Source organism: Xiphophorus maculatus, chromosome 20 (genome assembly GCF_002775205.1).
Source record: "Xiphophorus maculatus strain JP 163 A chromosome 20, X_maculatus-5.0-male, whole genome shotgun sequence".
Taxonomy (NCBI): Eukaryota; Metazoa; Chordata; class Actinopteri; order Cyprinodontiformes; family Poeciliidae; genus Xiphophorus; species Xiphophorus maculatus.
In genome coordinates, this window is record NC_036462.1 from 4,701,664 (window position 1) to 4,724,854 (window position 23,191).

Genomic DNA, 23,191 nt, shown 5'->3' on the forward strand with positions numbered 1-23,191 from the left:
ATCTCCCTCAATTAAATTAAAACTTTTCATTGACCTTGGTATCTAGTTGTTGAAGTGTTGAAATTTCGTATAAATTTAAGATTAACCGTGTTATATTGACAACTTGATAGCTAAAAGCAATGGTAGTCATCATCGGCCAGAAGTTTTTTTGGGATTTTGTGCACATGACGCCACACTGCAACGTGTCTATACTACGCAAACTGATGCTCAGGCTCACTGATTCTGGGTAGAATGCCTCAGGTCCAACTGATGTTTCTAATATTAGAGGATTATTAATATACTCCAGATACTCCAATATCTCCAGTTATATTAATATATAATATAACTGGAGAACTGTCCAGAGTTTCTCCGTTGCTGAGAAAACTAAAAGTTTCCCAGAATCCCCCTGCTGCCTTGCCGCTTTCCTGGGACCCAGATAAAAGCAGGACCAGATCGTCAGGAACGTATTGCCAGCTCCTCTGATATGAACCTACTCTCAGTGGACGTCCACAGTTCGGCAGTTGTCTCCTAACACGTTCTGTTTCTGTTCAGCCTCTCAGTGTCTCTAAGCTAGCCTGATGCAGCACAGGAAGCTCCTCCCCCTCGCTGCTGATGTAATGACCTTGTCCCCGTGACATGTCTCTCATTGTCCTCTGATCTGCTGCATATTTGTATTCATAGGGCCATCTGATAATTGCAGCATTGCTTTCTGCTTTGTAGTCCATCAAGAATGACTGGGTGTGTCCCTCAGATGCCACCTTTGGACTGACATGGGTGTGTGTGGGTGTAGGTATATAAACGGTGCTGCGCTCAGATCTATAGCTGCTTGACGTGTTTAATGCGACTTGGACTGACCTGGAGGCGACTTATTAGTGTAACAAGTTCAAACATTTCTGGTGGGAATGAAATCCTTACCAACAGGAAGAAGAAGTGAAACCAGCCAGCATGGGGACAATCTGTCACTAGTCCACTGTTGTTGCGGTTTCCGTGGCAACAAAAACAGCCAATTCAGCAGAGAAATGACTCAAATATGTTTTTATCATTACAGCAGGAAAAAACCTCAATATTGCTTTGATGCATTTAAAGTCGGAAAGACTGGATGGATAATTGTAGTGGGGATAAATATCATGATGAAACTTGTTTGCCCTTTGACCTCAGAGAGCTGAGGGAAAGGTTTGTGTTTTCAGTTCTGGTCCAATTTGGTCTTTATTACAAATATTCTTAAAAATATTTTAAGAATATTTTTCTTAAAATTAGAAAATTTTTCAAAAATATTGGATTGGAACAAAAGCCAACATGCTTTTGTTCCAATTATGTTGGAACAATAGCATGTTGGCTTTTGTTCCAATGATTTGTTCCGAGTCGACCTGAATTCAGTGGAAAATAATAGAAACACAAGGAATATGGTGGCTCTGTGTGCGCTGACATCACACCGAACTCTGGAAACCCAACAAAGAATTTTATGGGTTTTCTGGAGGATCTGATTGGATGGTTCTGGGTCTGTAATGAGTTCTGATCTCTGCTGCTGTTTGGGTTTCTAAACCTGTTCCTGTTTCCCTGCAGAGTGGCAACATGTTTACTTCCTGGTTTCCATGGTGATCAGAGGGAGCATGCTCGTCCACGCCCGGATCTAAGCTCAGCGTTCGTCTCCAGCAGCTGCCTCCAGAGGGGAGAAGACCTATCTGTCCAGAACCGCGACCCGCCAGAACCGACCACACCCAGAACCCGTCAGCCAGCCCGGACAGAGGAGGAGCGCCAGCGGCATCGACATGGCCAACAACACAGCTGACCACCCTCCGGGGAACTCGGTGGCTGAGGGCGGCCATGATGGCGGCCATGACGGCGACTTTGGAATCAGCATGCAGGAGCTGAAGGACCTGATGGAGCTGCGGAGCTCTGAGGCTGTCGGAAAGATCCAGGACGGTCACGGAGACGTGCAGAACATCTGCCGCAAGCTCAAGACCTCGCCCATTGAAGGTAGGAACCAGAACCAGAACCGGTTCTGTGGGCTGGATCCAGAGGCTGGACTGGAACTTGTGGTCTGAGACTCGAGTCCTGGTTCCAGTTTCTGTCTGATGTGATGAAACAGGAAGCTGAACCATTTTGACTCCAGAGTGGTTCACTGGGAAAGCAGGACTAGATTATTATGGGATAATCTAGCAACTCCTAGCAACAAGTAGCTTCATAATAAATTGGATTATTATGGGATGTTGGCATATCCTACCAACCAGTAGCTTCTTGATCATTTCAGAACCAAATAAACTGACCGTTGACCTCTCCTGTAACTCTGCAGAGAAGTAGAACCCGAGTTGGTTCTGATTGGTCCTCTTTGTTCTGGACCTGGGCTGGGCTCCCTTCCCGGTGTGAGCCGGGAAGGGAGGTGATGACAGAACTGGACCTGTAGAGCAGCAGCGTTCTGCTGACCTGTATGTCCGGTTTACCGACCAGCAGAACCGCGTATGGTTCTGGTTCAGAAATTGATCAGTACCGACTCACCAAGCTCCCAGATGTTCCGACATGTTCAGAGGAAACGGACCCAACCCCAGAACACCAGATTGTGTCAGAGTAGAAAATGGCCGACATGTTGCTGTTTACTCCTCCCTCCTTCAGCCTTTGATCCCTCTGTTTGTCTCTGTGTGTGTGTGTGTGTGTGTGTGGGGGGGGGGGGGGGGGGGGGGGGGTGCGTGCGTGTGTGTGTTTCCATGGGTCCATTCCAGGATTGAAATTAGTTCCAGCCCGTTCCCTTAATGGCTCCACCGATCATTGCTCTGCTCCATTTAGTAATCAGAGGACGTCGAAGTTACTCCTTTAATGACAGAAGCTTCATTAGATTCGCTTTGCTGATACTGGAGGGCGCGGGGCTTAAGCTTCAGGACAAACGAAACCGGGTCAGAACGGATCATCTGCGCCCACTGGTAGGAAACGTCCCTCAGGGAAGGTGTTGGGGTTGAATCTGACCTCTGACCTCTCCAGTCATCCTTACAGCTGCTTTTCCCCGTTTCTTTTGATTCAGTCAGAAGAATCTTCAAATTAACAGAGCTGCCATGAGTATGAATAATTACGGGCCTAACCTTTGACCTCCTATATAAACGGCCTTGATGACTCAGTTCCTGCTTCATGGTGGCCATCATAAGAGCTGCAGTGGATTTTTAATGAGTTGCTGCAACAGAATCAAATGTTTATAACATTTAATCTGCAGAAATTCAGAAATATTCAGATTTTCGTTATTTTTCTGTTTTTAGATTACAAAAGCTTATTTAAACATTGCTGAATCTAAAAGTGAAATATCAGATTAGATGAATGTAGGAGCTGCAGATGTCTCTGGTCTGGTCGGTGTCCCTGGTTGGACCGCCATGTCCCCTCAGAGAGCCGGGTTCTGACCCACTTTGGGTCCGAGTTCTGCCTGTGAGCCCGCTCTTTGTTGGACTGAACCTCCAGCATGTTGAGAAACAGCCAGCAGGAATTGTTTCATGATGACAGGCTTTAAAGATGGTTTCTATAAATAAGCTGCTATTTTAGGACAAAGGAACACTGGCTGTGGTGTCACTCAGGTGAGAAGATGGCAGCTGGTTGCTGTTGTCTCTGTTAGCAGCGCAGCTTTCATCTCAGCATGTCTGATCCAGGACGTCTGAAGCTGTCAGAAAAGAAGTTTCATCTTTCATCATGAACGTCTGCAGATGTTTGACATGTTGGAGAGCAAACAGTTGGTTTAGAGCAGCAAACGCTTCAGATCCAGACATGTTGGCTGTTTTTCATAAACTCATAGAGTTAGCATTAGCATTGCCGTTAGCATCACATTTAGCATTGAGGCGCTTCAGTATTGTTCAGGAAAACAAACCAAAGTTCTTGTTTTTGCAGCTTTAATATGATGTTACAGGGAGTCTGGGGTTCTATGCAGAGGATACCAGTAGTAAATGTCATACATGTGACAGATGACTCTCTTCATCAAACTGCATTTGACCTCAGTAACATTCAGCTGGAGAGGTTGGACCCACCCAGCAGATCGGTGTGGGTCAGACATTTAAAAAGTAAACAAATCATTATCTAAATATTCTAAAAGAAAGGTAAAATGTTATTTAACAATTAAAAACCAAGAGTCCATTAAATGATCCTTTATCTCAAAAACAAATTTAAAGGAGGAGAAATAAGAGATGATTTATTTAAAATTACAAAATACCTTTAATAACAGCAGTTTATGTTTAAATGTAACAAAATATGCTGACGACTCGTTGCTGCATGCATCACATGTTTACAGTGACTCGTGGAAAAATAAAGCTGAGTAAAAATGAATAAGGATTTGTTCTCAGAGATGAGTATTTTTTTATTGTGTGTTACTGTTTCCATGACGACATTTTACTGTTTCCATGACGACATTTTAAGCTAGTTTTAACTGATTAGATCTGCTTTGCTCTGAGTCATTGACTGCAAATCAGATACTGACTCCTCAGAAGCTCTCAGCAGAACCCCAGGTTCAGTGGCAGCTGCAGATCTGTCCAGCACAAGCGTGGCCTCATCTCCATGGAGACCAGCTGGTTCCCATGGAAACTGATCAATGGATAGATGCTGAGCAGGACTAATCACAGATATTTCAGTGTGGATGCTGAGGATCGGCTGTTGGGTCAGAAACCCACTCTTTTACTGCAGAACAGGAAGTGACCCAGATCATTTCATGGCTTGATTGAGTCCAGGAGGCTGGTTCTGTTGGGTTCTGTTGGGTTCTGCTGGTCACCTGATGGTTCTTTATCAGTTTTACCTGAAAACAGTTTAGCTTGAAAAGTCTCAGATTGGGCTGAACCAGTCCGGTGTTTTACAGGCATAGAAATGATGTTTCTTTAAATAGTCCGTTCATAGTTGGTTATTGACCTTTGACCCCCTGGTTCCTGAGTGGGAGTTTCAGTGGCAGCAGAATTGATTCTGACCCAGTTATTGATTAAAAATTCATCAAAATGTTAAGTTTTTTCCCTCACAAATAATTAGATTAAAAGCTTCTGAAAAATAGTTTCACCTTGTGGAAAATGCCAGAGATTTTAATTTCTACAACATGAACAATTACATTAAAAATGCATTTGAATGAGTCAGGAGCAGAAAAAACATTATTTGCATTTTAACATTTCAAAAAGCAAATGGAAGACTTTAAGAAAACCAAAACTATGCAAAAATAAAACAGCTAAAAAACCGAGGATGGTTACATAATGATTTACCATCTATTCCAGCAGAAGTCGGGACATTTTCAGCTCATTTTTAATGTTTCATCCTTTCTGACGTTACTGAAAGACAGAAACTGGAGCTCAGAGATGAAGGAGGAAACATGGTGTCTCTGTCTGGTTCTGACCCAATCGGTACCGGAACAGGAGAGGCCGACCCGATAGAGTCGGACTAGTAACCTATCACTGTCTGGGATCCATTGTTTTCACCTCCGATGCCAATGTCTGATGTTTGATATCGACCGATGCCGATCCATTACAGAAAAACAGCTGTATTGACTTTAAATGCTTCTTTTTCTAAACACAAACATAAATGTAGTGAGTTACTCATTTATTTATAACTGCACCAGAGCAGCTTGCTGAAATACACCAACAGCTTCATCAGCGTGGTCAAACATGTAAAAACAACTTCGATTTGTTCAGTTAATTAGGAGAATAAAAGCCGATGTAACAAATAAGACTAAAACAGTAGTTTAACTAACTTGATTAAACAGTAAAAAAAAAAAACTGAAACAAACCTTATTTCAAATGGTTCAGAAAGTGCAATTAGGAGTAATAAATATAATTTAGAATAAATAAGCCATGATGTCGCTCAGAGCACAAAGCATAGAATAATACAGAATAGATTCACCCTCATGGATCAGGAACACTGTTACTGATACCTGAGACAGATAATATCTGATCGGTGCATCTCTGGCTGCTGCAGCTTCAGCTCAGGGCTGAGATGTTGGTCTCCTGTGGGACGCTGAGCAGCTGTCAGAACCAGAACCAGAACCCGCAGCGAGAACAGGAGCCAGAGGAGGTTGTGTGAAGCTGGTTGTGCTGCTCAGTGACAGCAGCTTTCAGCCTCAGATGATCAAACTGGCTCTGAACATCGATCAGCAACGCTCTGACAGCTGCTGGGATATTTTTAAAATCCGTCCTACCAGCCTCATTACGTTCCCTTCAGACGGGAGCTGGACTGTCGGTGACAAACCCGATGCTGCTGCAGCATGATCGATTAAAACTGATGATGATCATCTGCTGATCAAACATCACCTGACCAGATTCACCTCCCACATCCTCTCTGGGTTCTAGTTCTGGTCCGTCACTACAGAACCGCTCCGATGGGCCAGAACCAGGCCTATCGTGATAACATATTCTGCTGGATGTTAATTTGTCCCAGAAGTTATTGCAATAAACAATAACGCTGGTGTTATGAGAGCCTTTTCAACTAATATTATGGTAATAGCATAATAATGCAAGAACACATTCTGAAAGATCAATAAACTTTAAATTCTATTGAAAATTTAACACTTAAGCATCCCAGATTAAAGAGAAAACAGAAACAATTAATAAAATACATTTTGAAGTCAGTAAAGTATATTCTATTCTATTCCGTCCTTCAACACCAGACTTAAGACTTTTATTATTAAATTTTGCATAGTAAATAACATTTTGACGAAAAGAAAAAGAAAAAAAATCATGCAAACAGGCCTAGTTTCAGGTCTTTAAGCTGTAATTATTTCAGCACCTGAAAATCTGGGTGTGATGATCCTGTGTCTAAATTTCATAATCATATTAGCGCTCTTATCCAAGCCATTTTCTTTCAACAGAGAATCTGTGCGAAGATAAAATCTTATCTTCCTCAGCCTGAATTTGAGAGATCTATCCACACATTTATTACATCACTTTCAGATTATTGCAATTCTTTGTATTTAGAGTTTGACCAGAGCTTATCGGCACCGACTGCAGAGCGTGAAAAACGCTGCAGCCCGTCTACCAGGCCCGTTCTGCACACCTTTCTCTGGCTCCCTATTTTAAGTTTTATTATCTGCCCTCCACCCAGAGCCCTGAGGTCAGACGACAAGCTTCTGTTGGCTAAAACCAGGTTAGAGTCTAGAGGTGACAGAGCTTTGTCTGTGGCAGCACCCAGACTGCAAGTTCAGACTGAAAACTCATCATTGTTTCTAACACCAGTGAAAAAAGGGGGGAAAGAATGAGTACTTAATTGATTCAGGTTTTGGGAAATTGCTGAAGTGAAGTATGTCTTGGTTTTTATTTATTTATTTATTTATTTGTTGTTTTACTACCGATTTTATTATATATATTTTTTATTTTATTTTTTAATTTGTCATTTATCTATCTACAATGTTTGTCTTATTTCAAGTGTAATATTTGCACTAGAAACTAGTGCAAATATAGTTTCTAGTATATATTTTGGTAATATTTTGTGTTTTTGCCGTGTATTTATATAAATCGCTTTACAATAACTTAAAAGTTACTTTTAGCATAGAGGCTTGTTCATGAAAAAGTTCTTGTTCCATTGGCAGATAAGTTAACTTATAACATGGGAAAAATGTTTTGTTATAAGTTAAATAATTTGCCAAAGGAACTAGAGCTTTTTCACCAATATTCAGGAATTATTTACTTAAAACAAGTCTTGCTAAAAGTTACTTGTAAATTATTTTTGTCTTACTTCAAGTTTTTCGAAGATATCTAAAAACTAGACCAAAATTACTTGGTAAGATTTTGTGTTTTCCTGTGTAAACTTTGATTTGACCTGATCTGACCTGATGTAGACACGGTCTGGTTCCCAGACCCGGTACCAGGCCCGGCTCCTACGTAAAGTTGAACCAAGGTTTAAAGTTGAAATTCCTCTTCCATTTTCAGTTTATTCTCCTGACAGAGCAGATCAGTTTCCAGCAGCTGGTTGCCTCATAGAATATTGTAGCACCAACCCTCCCCCCACCTACTGCTGTGCACTGCCAGTCAGCTGTCTTAAAGAAGGTTTCCCTGGATTATTTGGAAATGTTTCTGGTCCTGTAAAGCCATCATAGTTCAGATCTGCAGCAGTATGTCTGCGGTTCAGTCAGGAAGCTCAGAGGGCTGTTCAGTAGCAGGCTGCAGGCTAGCCTGACTGACTCACGGACAGGCTGCAGGCTAGCCTGACTGACTGACGGACAGGCTGCAGGCTAGCCTGACTGACTGACGGACAGGCTGCAGGCTAGCCTGCTCTGCTCTCACTGCAACACCTTAATCATATGTAATCAGTCCTTCATGGTTTAGCTTCTGCTGTTTTCATCGTTTCCCAGAATGCTGTAACCCAGAGCTCAAGTCTCCATTAGCTTCCAGTTCATATTTAATTAAAGGGGAATTCGAGGAAACTTATCATAATCTATAAACAAATGACAGATAGGATCATTTTTATCAGTTTATCTCCAGATTTCTTGTCTGAACCTGAAGTACTGAGAACAATCTGAAGAGCAGCATTTTATCTACCACAGTTTGAGTTCAGAACCTGGGTAGGGATTGGATCCAGCGCCGTCATTTAGGTTCATGAAGTTTATTTTATGGGTTAAAGTCAGGAAACCTCGTCTGAACCATCTCCAACCTCATCGGACCTCCAGACTCTGAACCATCTCTAACGTTTACATCTATATGGCCAAGGAGGTTCTGGGCCCAGAATTTGGTGAAGGAACCATTAGGAATGGACCTCTGGTTCTGCAGGTTCTTTGACCCACTCTGAGATCTGACTGTTGCTGTTAGCAGCAGAGAGCCGGCCTGACCAGGAACCGGGCCAGGACTGCCCAGTAGGTGCTGATTATTGGCTCTGGAGGTCGAGCAGATGGAGCGTCCAGCAGGGTCCTGGCCGATCTGGTCCGGGTCAGCTGAGGTGGTTCAGCTGAGGGGGACGACCCCAGAAACAGGAGAAGTCCGATTTGAGATTAGTCTGCTTTTTTGGCAAACCATTCCCGCTAGAGCCCCGCCTCCGTTCCCGCTAGAGCTCCACCTCTAAGCCAACTTGAGGAGAATCCATCATGATTAGACTGCAGCAGTTGTCCAGAATCATCAGAGCTAATATCTGTGCTGTTTGTTTCTGCAGGTCTGTCTGGAAACCCGGCCGATCTAGAAAAGCGCCACGCTTCATTTGGGAAGAACTTCATCCCTCCCAAGAAGCCGAAGACGTTCCTGCAGCTGGTGTGGGAGGCGCTGCAGGACGTCACATTGATCATCCTGGAGATCGCTGCCATCATCTCCCTGGGCCTGTCCTTCTACCATCCACCAGGGGGCAATGCTGAAGGTCTGACTACCCTCTTATCAAATTCTGTTTGATTATATTAGTGGTATCATCAGCTAGATTATTATTAAAGTCGTTACTGTGACTGATTTTAACTTATAAGGTTAACAGTTGATGTCACTCTGCGTCAGCACCCACTTTACTGTGGATGTTGCCTTCAGAAAGCAAGCAAGGATATTAGCTATTTCTAATCAGAATGAACAAAAATAAACTCTTAGAACCTGTTGTTACCAAGATAAAGGAGAACCTGGAGGTTGTCCCCATGGAAACAAGTTCATTGGTTGTTCATTGGTTGTCAGCATGTGGCCAGGCTGGGGGCGGCGTGGAGGACGAGGGAGAGGCGCAGGCTGGCTGGATCGAGGGAGCCGCCATCTTGTTCTCTGTCATCATCGTGGTTCTGGTCACGGCCTTCAACGACTGGTCCAAGGAGAAGCAGTTCCGTGGCCTCCAGAGTCGCATCGAGCAGGAGCAGAAGTTCACCGTCATCCGCAAGGGCCAGGTGATCCAGATCCCCGTGGCCGAGATTGTGGTGGGAGACATCGCTCAGATCAAGTACGGTGAGTGGGTCACATCCATCCCTTGGTTACTGATTATTCTCAATAAATGATTAATTTTTATTTGAGTTGGTTTTATTTTGTATTTACCAGGGATAAATGCAAGAAACATAGATGAAAACAATCTGATGCCTTCCTCACATTGTTTATTAGCCGTGGCTAATTCACCAAACCTCTCTCTTCATACCAGTTAATTAAAATGAAAAACTAAATACAATGATCAAAGACATGTAAAGCAACTCTTTCAAAGTTACTGAATCAAAATTATTCCAATAAGTTTTCTTGGCAAGCTGCAGCCCTGACCTCTGACCCCTCCTGCAGGAGACCTGCTTCCCGCCGACGGCATCCTCATCCAAGGCAACGACCTGAAGCTGGATGAGAGCTCTCTGACCGGAGAGTCGGATCAGGTCCGGAAGTCCCTGGACAAAGACCCCATGCTGCTGTCCGGTGAGTGGTTCTGGTCCACTTTCACCTGCTGATCAATAGAAAGCAGGATCACGGCCAGAATAATGACCCGGTTCTGAACCGCAGGGACTCATGTGATGGAAGGCTCTGGCAGAATGGTGGTGTCGGCCGTTGGCCTCAACTCCCAGACCGGCATCATCTTCACCCTGCTGGGCTCCAGTGAGCACGACGAGGAGAAGAAAGTCAAAAAAGGTGAGACTCAGACAAGAAGCACAAGAGGTGTGATGTGAAAGGTCATAGGTCAGCTGGAGGTCTGGAGGCTCGATCCGTCAGGTTCTGAGCGGTTCCACTGAGCTTGTGTTGGTGGGAGGGTTCTTGCTGTCCTTCAGGAGAGACTTTGAAGGGTCCAACTGTCGTCTCCAAGCATCAACGAATAAATGAGACCAGAGAGATGTGGAGTCTGGAGACAGAACTTTTACAGAACCTTTCAGTCAAACAAACTAGATGTTAGTTACTCTGCTTCAGTCATCAGCACTCAGCAGCTGGGATGCTTGATATGATGAGCCAGGCTAGACTTATGCTATTCTCACTTTTCTGCACATATTCAGTTCCATGTTTTCATCAGCTGAGCTGTAGAAGTTTAGCCAGAAACGTTTATTCTGTTTAAACCATGTTTCCCTTCATGCTTTAAAAAGCCAGTTTCAGTTCATGTTTGACGCGTGGCGGAAGCACAGGAGGTTCAGGCTGCTTAATACCTGATAGACTTGATTCGACTGGGGACCAAAACTGCAACAGGAAATCCTCTGAAGAAGACACTGAGCGTAACTTCCTTCTTTATGAAATGTAAACAGGAATGGATTAACGTCAGATTTTAGCATTTGGAGGATTTCTCTGTTTTCTTTTAATAAATATCATGAGCCATTTCTCCTGCTGGCCTAGAATGTTTGTTTTTGTTGTATTTACCCAGAATGCATTGCGCTGTAGTCTACTTCTTGCTTTTGGAGTGGTCTCCGGTCCACTTTTTGTTCACATATGCATTCAAGCCGCACCAGAGTTCATTTCAACAAACCGAGACCAAGGTTTGTAGGCGGGTCAGAGCTCACTTCTTTGGTCAACATCAGAGTTGGATTATGCACTCTCACTGACCTAAACCCCAAACCACTGGACTTTCTAGTGACTAGTCAAATTGTCAGGAGTTGGATTAAAGCTGACTGAACAGGGATGGTGTCAATGATGCAGCCTTAGCTGCAGTCAGATACTCTCCTTCATTTAGCTCAGACACAGAGGAAGAACGTCTCCTAGTTGAGGTTTGTAGACATCAGAGCTGCTGATCGACTTTATTACAACAAACTCGACTTTATTACTGTTGATGCCCCTGCTGAGCTGGGGCATCAACAGTCTTTCTCCCTCAGTTTTATGTTTTTCCTTACTTTAAGGTCATCACTGATACTGGCTTTCTCCAGAGATGATCTGTGTATTGAGAGGTGGTTCTTCATCCTCACTTCCTGTTTTATCCAGTTAGGGTCGGCAGTCCTTCAGTCTGTGTCCTACTGCTTTAGAAAGCATCCCTGGTCTTGAAGAAGAATTCAGTCAGGTTCTCCTTAAGACCTGTTCAAAGAGAATTTAAAATCATTTTTCTGCTTTGAAAGACATAAAAAGCCTCCCTGTGGCTGTTCAGGCTGAGTTTCTGGGTTTGCTGTCCAGAGGAGACGTTGATATTTGCTTTGTTCCGGACAGCCTCCTCTGCTCCACGTCATGGTCTCATTTATTCCTGCTGCTTCTGGAGACTGAACTGAGCTGCTGCTCAGTCGGTTTAAAGAGTCCCATATTGGTCTCCAACCGGGCCGGCTCCGATCCGCTCGTGATCCCGCTGAATCCCCTTTCCTCACCTCCTCAGTTTGTTCTTTCTGGTCGTTTCTTTTACCAGCTGAGGTTTGAGTTTGTCAGGCTTTCATTAAGCTGGCTGAATGGACGCTCGGCAGAGAGAAGCCCCGAGATCCGGGAGAACTGCACTCTGGTTCTGGTCTGAGTCTGATCCGGACCAGGCTGTCGATCCTGATGACAACAGACACAAAGCAGACCTCATAGATCTGTTGAAGAGCCCGCCCCCCCATCAACCTGCTGGAGGTCAAAAAACTGCTCACCGATGATGACTAGCATTATCTTTAGCTTCAAGTTGTGAACATAACGCGCTAAATCTTAAATGTATTTGTGATATATAAAAGAAAAGGGGATGTAGTGCTTTGCTTCTAATTGTCAGCACTATGACAACTAGATAACAAGGTCAGGAAAAAGTTTCATCTAGATAAAAAAAATAGTAAGAGACAGGGAAGTAGGTCAGTTATGCTAGCTTGACTTTGACATCCTTAACATGCAGATGGACTGCAGAATTCTGTGTGTTTCAGTTCAGTTAAAAAAAAGGCAGCCCAGACACCAACTCTGGCAGATCACCACTACTGCAGGTGTTTGAATTGGCTATTCAACCACCACTGTGTTAGCTTAGCTAATAGCAGTGGTAGCTAATCAACCACCGCTAATGTTCATACAAACACTTATTAATAATCACAAAATAAACATCAAGCCTGGAAACATACAACTGTAATGGACTGAATGTTCTGTTCTTTGTTTGGGAAATGTTTGCGTGTATTTTGGTGTTGAATCATGATACACAACTGGAGTTGTTGTCAGTCTGTTGCTATGGCAACGGATCTGTGGGAGAGAACAGAGAGCAAGAAAAAAAGGAGAATACGAGTGGTTTTGAGTTGTTCAAGAATTTTTCTGAGTTATTTTCCCTTTTCAGAGATGCTCTGCACTAAATTAATAATACCTAAGACTCCAGGTTTCATTTTGTAACTTGTTCTACCGCGGCAGCTTCTTTATGATGGCAAGTTAAAGAATCTTCATTTTGGCCTGCAGCATTGTGCCCATATAAACAATTACATGCATTGTCTAGCTGCACCAGTCACACGTTCATTCATGTCTGGTCACATCCTCTCATTTCCTAGAAACACACCCTGAGACTGAACCTCCCTTCACAATAAAAGCACTCAGCTCCTTCATGCAACCAGCGATCTGATCCTCACTCTGACTCTTCTGATCAGCCTTTTATCTGCTGAACATTCACTTCTCACATTAGACCAATGATCTAAACCCTGATTCACAAAAGGCTCTTTGGACTTTTCTCATTAGCTCTTAACTTTGGCTAACAATAATACAGAAACCACAGATTCTTTACAATATAGTAGCCAATGCAGGTCTTGGTGGTTTCTCTGTTATTTCATGGAATATTTGCAGTAAAATTCCACTGCAGAATGATTCTAAGGTTAACAGCAATATTTATTAGAACTAGTTTTGTTATAAGATTGGAAACTGTGGTTGTTTAGCATATTTTTTCTAAAATATAAACTATAAGATATTAATTAGGCCCGAACAGCAAAAGCGCTGCAAAGGTCTATTGTAATTGAAAAGTTTATTTTCTTTATCTTCATACCTAAAAGCAGTTTTAAAATTTTGCTCGTTATAAAATGACAACAAATTCATTGTGGTAAATATTTATTTAAAAAAAAAAAGTGTTTTTCAAAAGTTGATGTAACATTTGCGGCTGTAAATGAGCTTTATTTAGCAAAACTAAGATTAAAAATGGCCGTCAGAAACCTGTAGAAACAGAACAGGGGGTTCTGATATCAAACAGCTCTGACCTGGAACCAGAACCAGAACCACCTCCAGCGCTAGTTGTTGTACTGCTGGATGTCAGCGTCTCTCTCCTCTGATGTGTCCATTTCTGCCCACAGCACACACACACACACGCCCACACACACACCTGTGGGTTTGATCAGTTTGAATTTTGTTCTCCCTCAGCTTGATTTGATCTTTCCTTTGAGCCATCTTATCAGCACTCCGCCCTCTCTCTCTGTCCGAACAGGTAAAAAACAAGGACCCCCCGAAAATCGCAACAAAGGTAACCCCTCCATCCATCCACCTGTCTCCCTCCCCTCCCCTCTTCATTCATCCACCTGTCCCCCCACACTCCTCCTCATCCTCACTGCTCCTCCCTCCCAGCAGCAGCAGGACGGGAGTCTCCAACCCATTTGTCTCTCTGCTGTCTAGAGGGGACGATCTCTCGCTTTGCTTTACCTGTCCAAGGGTGCAACTCTCACCTGTGACGGCCACTGTTGCCGTGGTAACCACCACAGCGGTGGGAATGTTCTAAAAGCTTGATTTTTAAGGAGGCAGCAGGGAAACCTGTGCGATAGAGAATCAGTAATGTTTTCTGTAGTGGGCCGACGGTTCGGACCAGATCACCTGGGTTGGTGCGGATCAGAGTGATTTCTGTCATAAACAAAAATAATAATCATTAATTAAATAGCCGCCGCCAGCAGGTGTTGCAGCATCTGCTCAGCATGGAGGGAAACCTCCTCCAGCTGCTCTCCCTCATGTGATTAATGTCACAACATAACATAAAGTCATGATGAAACAAGAGGTTTAAGATTCATCTTCATCATCAGAATAATAATAATAATAATAATTATGGTAAAATTGGTTATGACCACTGACCCTTCATTCAGCAGTGGGACTAAAGATCGGACCGGATCAGGATCAGGGACTGAAAGCTGCAGATGCAGCTTTTATAAAAACGTATGTTTTTTACATATTTGTTAAAACTGTCTCCATTTCGCTTTAGTTTGTTACGAGTCAGATAATCTGTGAAAACATCAACCTCCTCCACTTCCTTCCAGAGCTACTATTGACCAAAAACAGCCAATCATAGCGCTGTCAATCAACCTCATGTACTCACTGCTAAATGTGCTAATGGTGGAAAAACAAATCACTGTTGGCGGAAATCTGCTTATCCGCTATCATTGGTGGCTATGCTAACTAGCGTTAGCATTCACAGTAGGACTGTGAATGCAGCTGCAGCGTTTCAAACGGGGACGGGGAATGAAGGATGAGCAGCGCTCCACAAGATTGTGATTGACAGGCTCTGACTGGTTGTTTCTGGTTAGCACCAGGAGAAGGCAGAGGAGCTCGACTTTTTCACAGATTATCTGTCTCATACCAAACTGTCACAACATGGAAACTGTTTCAACAAATATGTAAAAAAATATTTGTTATAAAAGTTACTGCAGCTTTAGTAAGCAACAGGTTTCATCAGGAAACTGCTGGATACAAATAAAAGTAACCTCTTACCAGCCAATCGTTTTGATGTTGTTACTTTTACTGGATTCATGTAAAATGATCCCAGACATGGAAGAACGACTTCTGTGCCCCTTCCTGTTAGGATGATGAGCTTAGAGTTACCAGAACCTTTAATGCTCCGGGTTAGCTGTTTGGTTCCTGGGTTAAACTAAAATGAAATGAAAGGCAGATAAAGAAGAATGTCTAACATATTTATTTCAGGGCAAAATGTTGTGGCCCTGCTCCAGCAGTTTCCACTAAGCTTCATTAGCGTAGCATCCTTTCTGGTTGACCTAACACCGGCCCATTGTTAGCTTGGGTAAAATCAGATCCAGTTGTTTTTTACTTCGCCAGAGGCCACGCCTCCAGCAGCAGTCACCCGATCCAGACCTGCTGGACGAAGTGAAGCGTAAAGCAAGAGGCTGGATTTTACCAGAATAACTAAAAGCTTGCAGCATTGCCTTAAAGTGACCCAACACATCAAAAACAAATGTTAAAACTCGGTGGTATCCAGTTTCAGTGTTTGATCAGGTTCAATAAACCATTTATCAGTCTGATTCTACATTAAAACATGTTTTCAGTTCTGATTTATAGGAACCAGCAGGTTCTAAACATCTCAGGATTTCAGGTAGAGAAACTAAATGCTGCCTCACTCTGTTTGGTTCTGGTTCTGGAGCGCTGAGTCAGCAAATCACTGCATGGTTCCTACAGACCAGGAACTCAAAGTGTTTCAGCTCCAAACCATTTATGGACCAGCAGAACCAGTAACAGTGGATTCTAGTGGATCTGGTACTGGTTCCACAGAGAGATGAAGCTGCATGTCGTTGGCATGGAAACATTTAGCTCTCCATGATCTAAGCCACCTTAGGTCAAACGAAATGATAAAAACTGATTCTGAAACGATAACTTGATCAGGTCTGGTTGAGGCTCCGCGCTCCTATTCCTGTCTGACAGCGTGCGGTGATGATGTCATCGGGTCGTCGTCCAGAACGCGCCAACTGTCCTCCACCTTCCATGCGATCCAACACATGTCCGGCTTCCTCTGCGGCGCCGCCCTGCTGCCGGCCTCCTGCCGTCGCAGCATCTGCTGCAGACATGCCGCAGGAACTCACGCATCATCGGCTCTGATCCCACCATCGCCCTGGCAACGGTCGCCAAGAGGAAAACCTGGTCCAGATCCACACGTCAGGATGGGTTCTGAGGAGTTCTGGGTTCACTGATCCCAGCAGCACGGGAACAGCTCCGGTCTGGTCTGAACCGGTTCTGGTCTGAACTGGTTCTGGTCCAGTCTGAACTGGTTCTGGTCTGAAGTGGACCTGTCTGTGGGAGTTGCACCCTTCCAGTGTTGCTGGACCTCTGTAGCATTGGTTCTGCTCTCATCCCCACTTCCAGGTGGGCGTGTCCTCACTCATTCACTCTTCCTCTTTCTCTTCTTCTACCTCCTCCTCCTCTTCCTCCTTTTCGCTGTTCTGCATCGCTGTCGTTCCTTCATTTTGTTCGGGGTGATCCTTTGAGTTCATCTGGTTTGTGGAGTCGCTTCCCCCCCCCCGTCAGACACGCCTCCTCCTCTGACCGCCGTGCGTTTCCCATGGTGCCTTGCTGCGCCTGTTCCTGGTTCTGTCGTGGGTCCGTGGGTCCGTCCTGTTAGTCCAGTGTTGTGGCTTGTTGTCAGAGTGGACCATGTGCATAAAGCTCCACAGCTTCCTGGTTTGACACACGACTCATTCCCACATCTGGAATGTTACATGTCCTGTGCTGTGATGATGATGATGATGATGATGATGATGTTCTGTGTGGGATTAATTACCAGAAGCTCCTGCTGCAGGTTGGGATTCTCCTCTGATGTCCAACCAGGCAGGTCTTCATCAACGGTTTCAGCTATTTTTGTTTTCACAGTTTTGATTATTTTTTGATTCCTCATAAAACACAAGAACTGATCAGATATGAACCAATAATCGTCTTTACTCTGATAAAACCTTAAAATGTCCCACGTTATTAAACTTCCCTGAAGGTGTCAGCGTCACCCAGGTCAGAGCAGTGCTTCAGCAGGAGGTCAGAGGTCAGCTGCGACCCAGAGTGGTTTAGTAAACAAACCCCCAGTTGACCCGGAAAGTTTTCACACCTCTGAACTTGATGCTTTTTCTGTGACAGACCAACACAAAATTCAGTGTGGACATGTTTTGATCAGCAGAAATCTGAAAAGTGTGGTGTGCCTGTGTTTTGACTTCATATTGGGGTTTATTGTATTGTTTACAATATATCATAATAAATTTTTACTATAATAAGAAATTAGATATGTTATTGTAAGAATAAATTATTATTAATGATATTAAAAATCCCCCAAACCTGTCAGGATTGTTAACAATATAATTTTTGCAATGCTTGTTCAATTAGAGTATCAATAAATATCAATACATTTGACACAAAACTGGTGTTCTAAAAACACTCATTTCAACAGCAGTGTTTGCGTTTGTTTGTGTCTTAAGGTCATAACTGTACGGCTCTCTGAAAAAAGTAGTAAATGGTTCTTATTGTCACTTTTCTTGTTATCAAAATAATACAACAAAATATCATGATAAAACTTGAAATCTACATCGTTCACCTCTGCACATCCAAAGGTTTGGATCTTTGTTTCAGTTTTGAAGTTTATCAGAATGAAGGGGGCTGAATGCACTCCGCACTTTTCAGATTTGTATTATACTTCCACTTCACTGCTTTTTGTTAATCTGTCACATAAAATCCCACTGAACCTCCGATTCAAAGAAACCAAAAGTGAGACAGTTTGGTGTTGTGAAAGCATTTGCAACACAGAGCTGTTGTGTGGAGACGGTTGCCCACGGCGTCCTGGTTACAGACGGCCGAGTCCAGCTGCAGAGCGGCTCCCGGCTGATGCAGCAGGATGCAAATCTGAAGTTTGTTTATGGAAATGCAGCCTGTTGCAGCGTGGCCGCGGTCAGAGCCGCTGCAGGACGTGTTGACGGGTCTCCGTCGTGTTCTTCCAGCCCGGACTGAACGTTCTCCTCTCTCCTCTCTTCTCCGCTCCCTCCTCTCCTTTCCTCCTTTCGCATTCATTTCAACTCATCAATTTATTTTCTCTGCGTTTCCTGCTTTTCTTCATGGAATTAAACCTATTTTTGTTTTCATCTCATCTTCACCGCATCCGTCATTCACCGTGTTTTCCCCTGAAATCCCTCCCCGCCCCCGACCAGCCAAGACCCAGGACGGCATCGCGCTGGAGATCCAGCCGCTGAAGAGCGAGGAGGCCACCGAGTCGGAGGAGAAGGAGGAGGTGAAGCAGGTCAAGAAGGTCAACGTGACCAAGAAGGAGAAGTCTGTTCTGCAGGGCAAGCTGACCCGGCTGGCGGTCCAGATCGGCAAGGCTGGTGAGGAGTGCACACACACACACACACACACCCCCACACACACACACCCACACACACATGCACACCTAGGGGCGCTGGGCATTTATCACAATAAATTTATTATCATAATAAGATTTTGATTTATTGCTGCCACAATAGAATAATGATGCTTAAAAAAATAAAACCTCCTAAAACTGTTTTGTCATTTTACACTGCAAAAACACCAAATTTTACCAAGTATTTCTAGTCTCGTTTCTAGTGCAAATATATTAGTACTCTTGAAATAAGTCAAAACTAATTTACAAACATCTTTTCAGCAAGATATAGGAGCTTGTTTTAAATAGATAATTCCTTAATGTTGGAAAAAAGTAATAGTTCCATTGGCATATAAATTTACTTATAACAAGATAATTTCCCTGTTGGAAGTGAAATAATCTGCCAATGGAACTAGTTATTTTTAACCAATAGTAAGGAATTATTTACTTAAATCCAGCTTTTATGTCTTTCTGATAAGCTCCCTTTAAATTAGTTTTGTCTTAATTCAGGTTTACTAAAAAATTTACCCAAGAACTACTTGGTAATATTGCGCGTTTTTGCAGTGTACTATTTTTCTTCACTGTTTCTTCAATATCGGTGTTTCAGTAAATTAAAAAATATGACTAAATGCACTTTAGCAATAGAAATCACACTTCTTTATGTGAGTAGTGTCCTAAAGAAATCATTACAAATGGTAATGTTTCTCAAGAGCATTATTTGTATTTGTGGGGTTATTATAGCAGTCATGAATGTGGGGATGTTCCTTTAATGGCTCAGCAGAGAAGCTGATTGGTTGCTGAGCTCGGGGGTCAAAATGCACTTAGTTTTATTAGATGGATTCTGTATTGGGAACAGAATTCATCCTGAAATTGAAGGTGTTTTCTGTCTCATTTCAATTGACCCTAATGCACCGTTACATGACTGAAACATTTGGGTCGCAGGACGGTGGACGAGATGCTTCAGAATCAGAAACAGACGATGAAATGTTTCAGTTTTATCTTCAGCTCTGAACATATAGGGCAAATCTAGACTAAAATCATTCCTGTTCCTGTTGTCGCCCCAACAGGAACCTGCCAGGATGAGCTGCAGAAGATCAAACTATCTGAACTCATGTAGTGTTGATCAGAATCATTAAGCTATATGAATCAGTTCGTTGAGTTCAGAAATTAATACAAAATCAACAGATCCTGGCATTTTTTCACTCTAATGTGTAATTGTGGGTTTTTTTGAAAAAAGATCAAGTGACATTTAAGTGATTCATGCTCCCACCTGCAGGTGGCAGTAGTTCTTACTTCTACCTCAACCTGATCTAATAAGTTATAGTATAACTTATCAGATCACTATAACACCACATCGATCACTATCGCACATCGATCAGCTATGACACTATAACTGTTATAGTGATCGATGTGGTGACTAACAAAGTTGAAGTATTTCACTTGCTGAGCCTGATGCTAGGGGGCGCTAGAGCGCTCCACCAACGGTCCACCTGTGGCCCATTGTTTCTATGTTAAAAAATATTCAAAGTTGACAGGAAATTTAAAAATATGTCTCGATAATTGTTATTGGAAGACACTCTTGGCAATATTTAGACACCAACTTAAAAAGGCAGACACACTGAAATACATTTAAAATAAATATTGATTTTTGGTACTTCAGTGAAATCCTAATCAGCCAGTGGATCTGTGGTCACATTTAAAATTAAATAAATTTGAAGAAATGTCTAAAATGAACATTATGAGTCAGCATATATGTATATTAAATATTCTTTGGGTACAAAATTAAATTATTTATTAGATGAATTTTTCTGGCGTTTTTCTCGTTTTATTTAATAATGTCTTGGTTCAGGTTTTTGATGTGCTGTTTGAATGTGCCAACTATAAGCCACCTAGTTTAACCAGTCTTTGCTATCACTGTTACTCTTAAGTACCTTATTTAAAATAAATAAACAAATGATGCTTAGCCTGGCGGGGGAAAATAAAGCCTGCAGCCCGCCAGGCTTATAAAACATTGGAGGAAACTCTGATTTTTGTTCTTTAAATTGCTTGTGTTCAATTTGTCTGCTTGTTGTTTTTCTTCTTTTCTTTTATACATAGGTTTTTGATGAGAGCTTTAATAAAGATTACATTTTGCAAATATTTCTCAAGTAGCACAGCAAAATCAGTGACTTTAAAAATGTAAAGAATTGTGAAATCCTGGAGGGGCTGATTAATGTAAATAAATAAATGTGATATATCAGAAAACTTGAGAATCCACTTATCATCGATTACGTCTCAATTAATTCCTCTATAAAACCTGATAACGATGGGAATGTTCAGAAGAACCTGGGCTGGTACCGGCGCTGATAACATGTTCTGGTTCTGTTTCCTCCCCCAGGTCTGTTCATGTCCGCCCTCACCGTCATCATCCTCATCCTCTACTTTGTCATCCACACGTTCGCCATCCAGGGCCTTCCCTGGATGGCCGAGTGCACGCCCATCTACATCCAGTACTTCGTCAAGTTCTTCATCATCGGCGTGACGGTTCTGGTGGTGGCGGTTCCCGAGGGGCTGCCGCTTGCTGTCACCATCTCTCTGGCCTATTCCGTCAAGAAGATGATGAAGGACAACAACCTGGTGCGCCACCTGGACGCCTGTGAGACAATGGGCAACGCCACGGCCATCTGCTCGGACAAGACGGGCACGCTGACCATGAACCGCATGACCGTGGTGCAGGCGTACATCGGAGACACGCACTACAGGACGGTCCCGGAACCTGACGCCATCAACCCGGGAACGCTGGACACCCTGGTCAACAGCATCTCCGTCAACTCCGCCTACACCACCAAAATCCTGGTGAGGCGAAATCTCTAGAATGGCAGCCAGACGCGGAGCAGAGCAGGTGTTTGACGTTTTATTGTTTCAGCCTCCAGAGAAGGAAGGCGGCCTCCCGCGCCACGTCGGCAACAAGACGGAGTGCGCCCTGCTGGGTCTGGTGCTGGACCTGAAGAGGGACTACCAGCCAATCAGAGACGAGATCCCAGAGGAGAAGATGTACAAGGTTTACACATTCAACTCCTCCCGCAAGTCCATGAGCACGGTGCTGCAGAACGCTGATGGAGGCTTCCGGATGTACAGCAAAGGAGCGTCGGAAATCGTCCTGAGGAAGTAAGCATGTAACAAATTCCCATCTAACTGGAAGATTTCAGAAGCAAACACTCAGAAACTAAATGCTCGGTGGCTGGTAGGCGTAGAAACGAAATGGTCAGCATCTCGGCACCAGCAGAGCGTTTCGTTTCTACGAAACCTTTGGCAGCAGTTGGGCAGACAAAGGAAACTCTCTCCAGTGGTTGGGAGGAGAACTAAATGCTTGTTAGTGTTTTATTTCAACACAGTACTTAGCCGCCTGCAAGCCTTTCAATTCTTTGGCGAACAAATAAAACACGCGGAGGCCACTCAGCAGAAAGCAAAATCCTCGGCGGCTGTTGGCAAGAGAAACAAAACCCTCAGCAGTGGTTGGGCCGAGAACTGAATCGCTCAGCGCTCCAGCTGGACCTAGAAACCCACATGCTGGCTGAACGTTCTCCCTCTGCTCTTCGCCAGGTGCTCCCGGATCCTAGACGCTAAGGGTCAGCCCCGTGTATTCAAGACCAAAGACCGAGACGAGATGGTGAAGAAGGTGATCGAGCCGATGGCGTGCGATGGACTGCGGACCATCTGCGTGGCGTACCGGGACTTCCCTGCTGAGGCCGGGGAACCTACCTGGGACAACGAGAACGACATCCTGAACGAGCTGACCTGCATCGCCGTGGTGGGCATCGAGGACCCCGTCAGACCCGAGGTACTCCCCTGGTTCAGTTCTCTTGTAAAAGCAGCAGAAGCTGCTTCTGAAGTAATGAGATTTTTCTGTCTGGCAAAAGCTAGTCGCGCCCGGACATCTTTGATCCGTTCTGGAGGCAGTTGAGGCTACTGCTATGTAGTTGCTGATATACACTTTAATACACAGCTAGATGACTAGCTAGTTTGCTACAGTTTACATCTGCAAATTTCTCACATGCACACCTGCTGGAGGGCAAAATTATTATTCTTTCACGTCATCCATAGCCTTGCTGCCACAGTAGAACAGTCTTGTTAACTAAATGAAGTCTGGAAATGAAGGTGTTATTAATTTAGTCCAGTTCGTCACAACAAAGGGAAAAGTAATGCAAAAATAACGGTGAAGAACAACTCAAAACCTCTTGTGTTTTTTTCCTGATCTCTGCTTTGCTCTTTTACACACAGACCTGTTGCCATAGCAACTGACCACTAACAACTCCACAAATGTATCAGGATTCAACACCAGAAACCATGCAAAGATCTCCCACACAAAGAACAAAACATTCAGTTAGTTACAGTTTTATGTTTTCAGGCTGTTTATTTTACAATTATTAACAAATGA

At 43.6% G+C, this 23,191-nt stretch overlaps 1 protein-coding gene across 4 annotated transcripts in view; it reads left to right on the forward strand.

Moving 5' to 3' along the window:
• The window catches only part of LOC102236786 (plasma membrane calcium-transporting ATPase 1-like), a 68,881-nt gene that overhangs the window by 25,711 nt on the left and 19,979 nt on the right, over positions 1-23,191 (forward strand). For 2 of the 4 annotated variants that reach the window (XM_005810633.2, XM_005810635.2), the window contains exons 2-11: positions 1,543-1,956; positions 9,049-9,246; positions 9,543-9,800; positions 10,119-10,244; positions 10,329-10,454; positions 14,125-14,160; positions 18,587-18,760; positions 21,152-21,609; positions 21,680-21,921; positions 22,357-22,594. In XM_005810633.2, coding sequence (XP_005810690.1) covers positions 1,749-1,956; positions 9,049-9,246; positions 9,543-9,800; positions 10,119-10,244; positions 10,329-10,454; positions 14,125-14,160; positions 18,587-18,760; positions 21,152-21,609; positions 21,680-21,921; positions 22,357-22,594 — 2,064 coding nt within the window. In that variant the 5' untranslated portion in view covers positions 1,543-1,748. The remainder of the gene's footprint in view (positions 1-1,542; positions 1,957-9,048; positions 9,247-9,542; positions 9,801-10,118; positions 10,245-10,328; positions 10,455-14,124; positions 14,161-18,586; positions 18,761-21,151; positions 21,610-21,679; positions 21,922-22,356; positions 22,595-23,191) is intronic. The other 2 variants (XM_005810634.2, XM_005810636.2) reach the window with 1 other exon arrangement.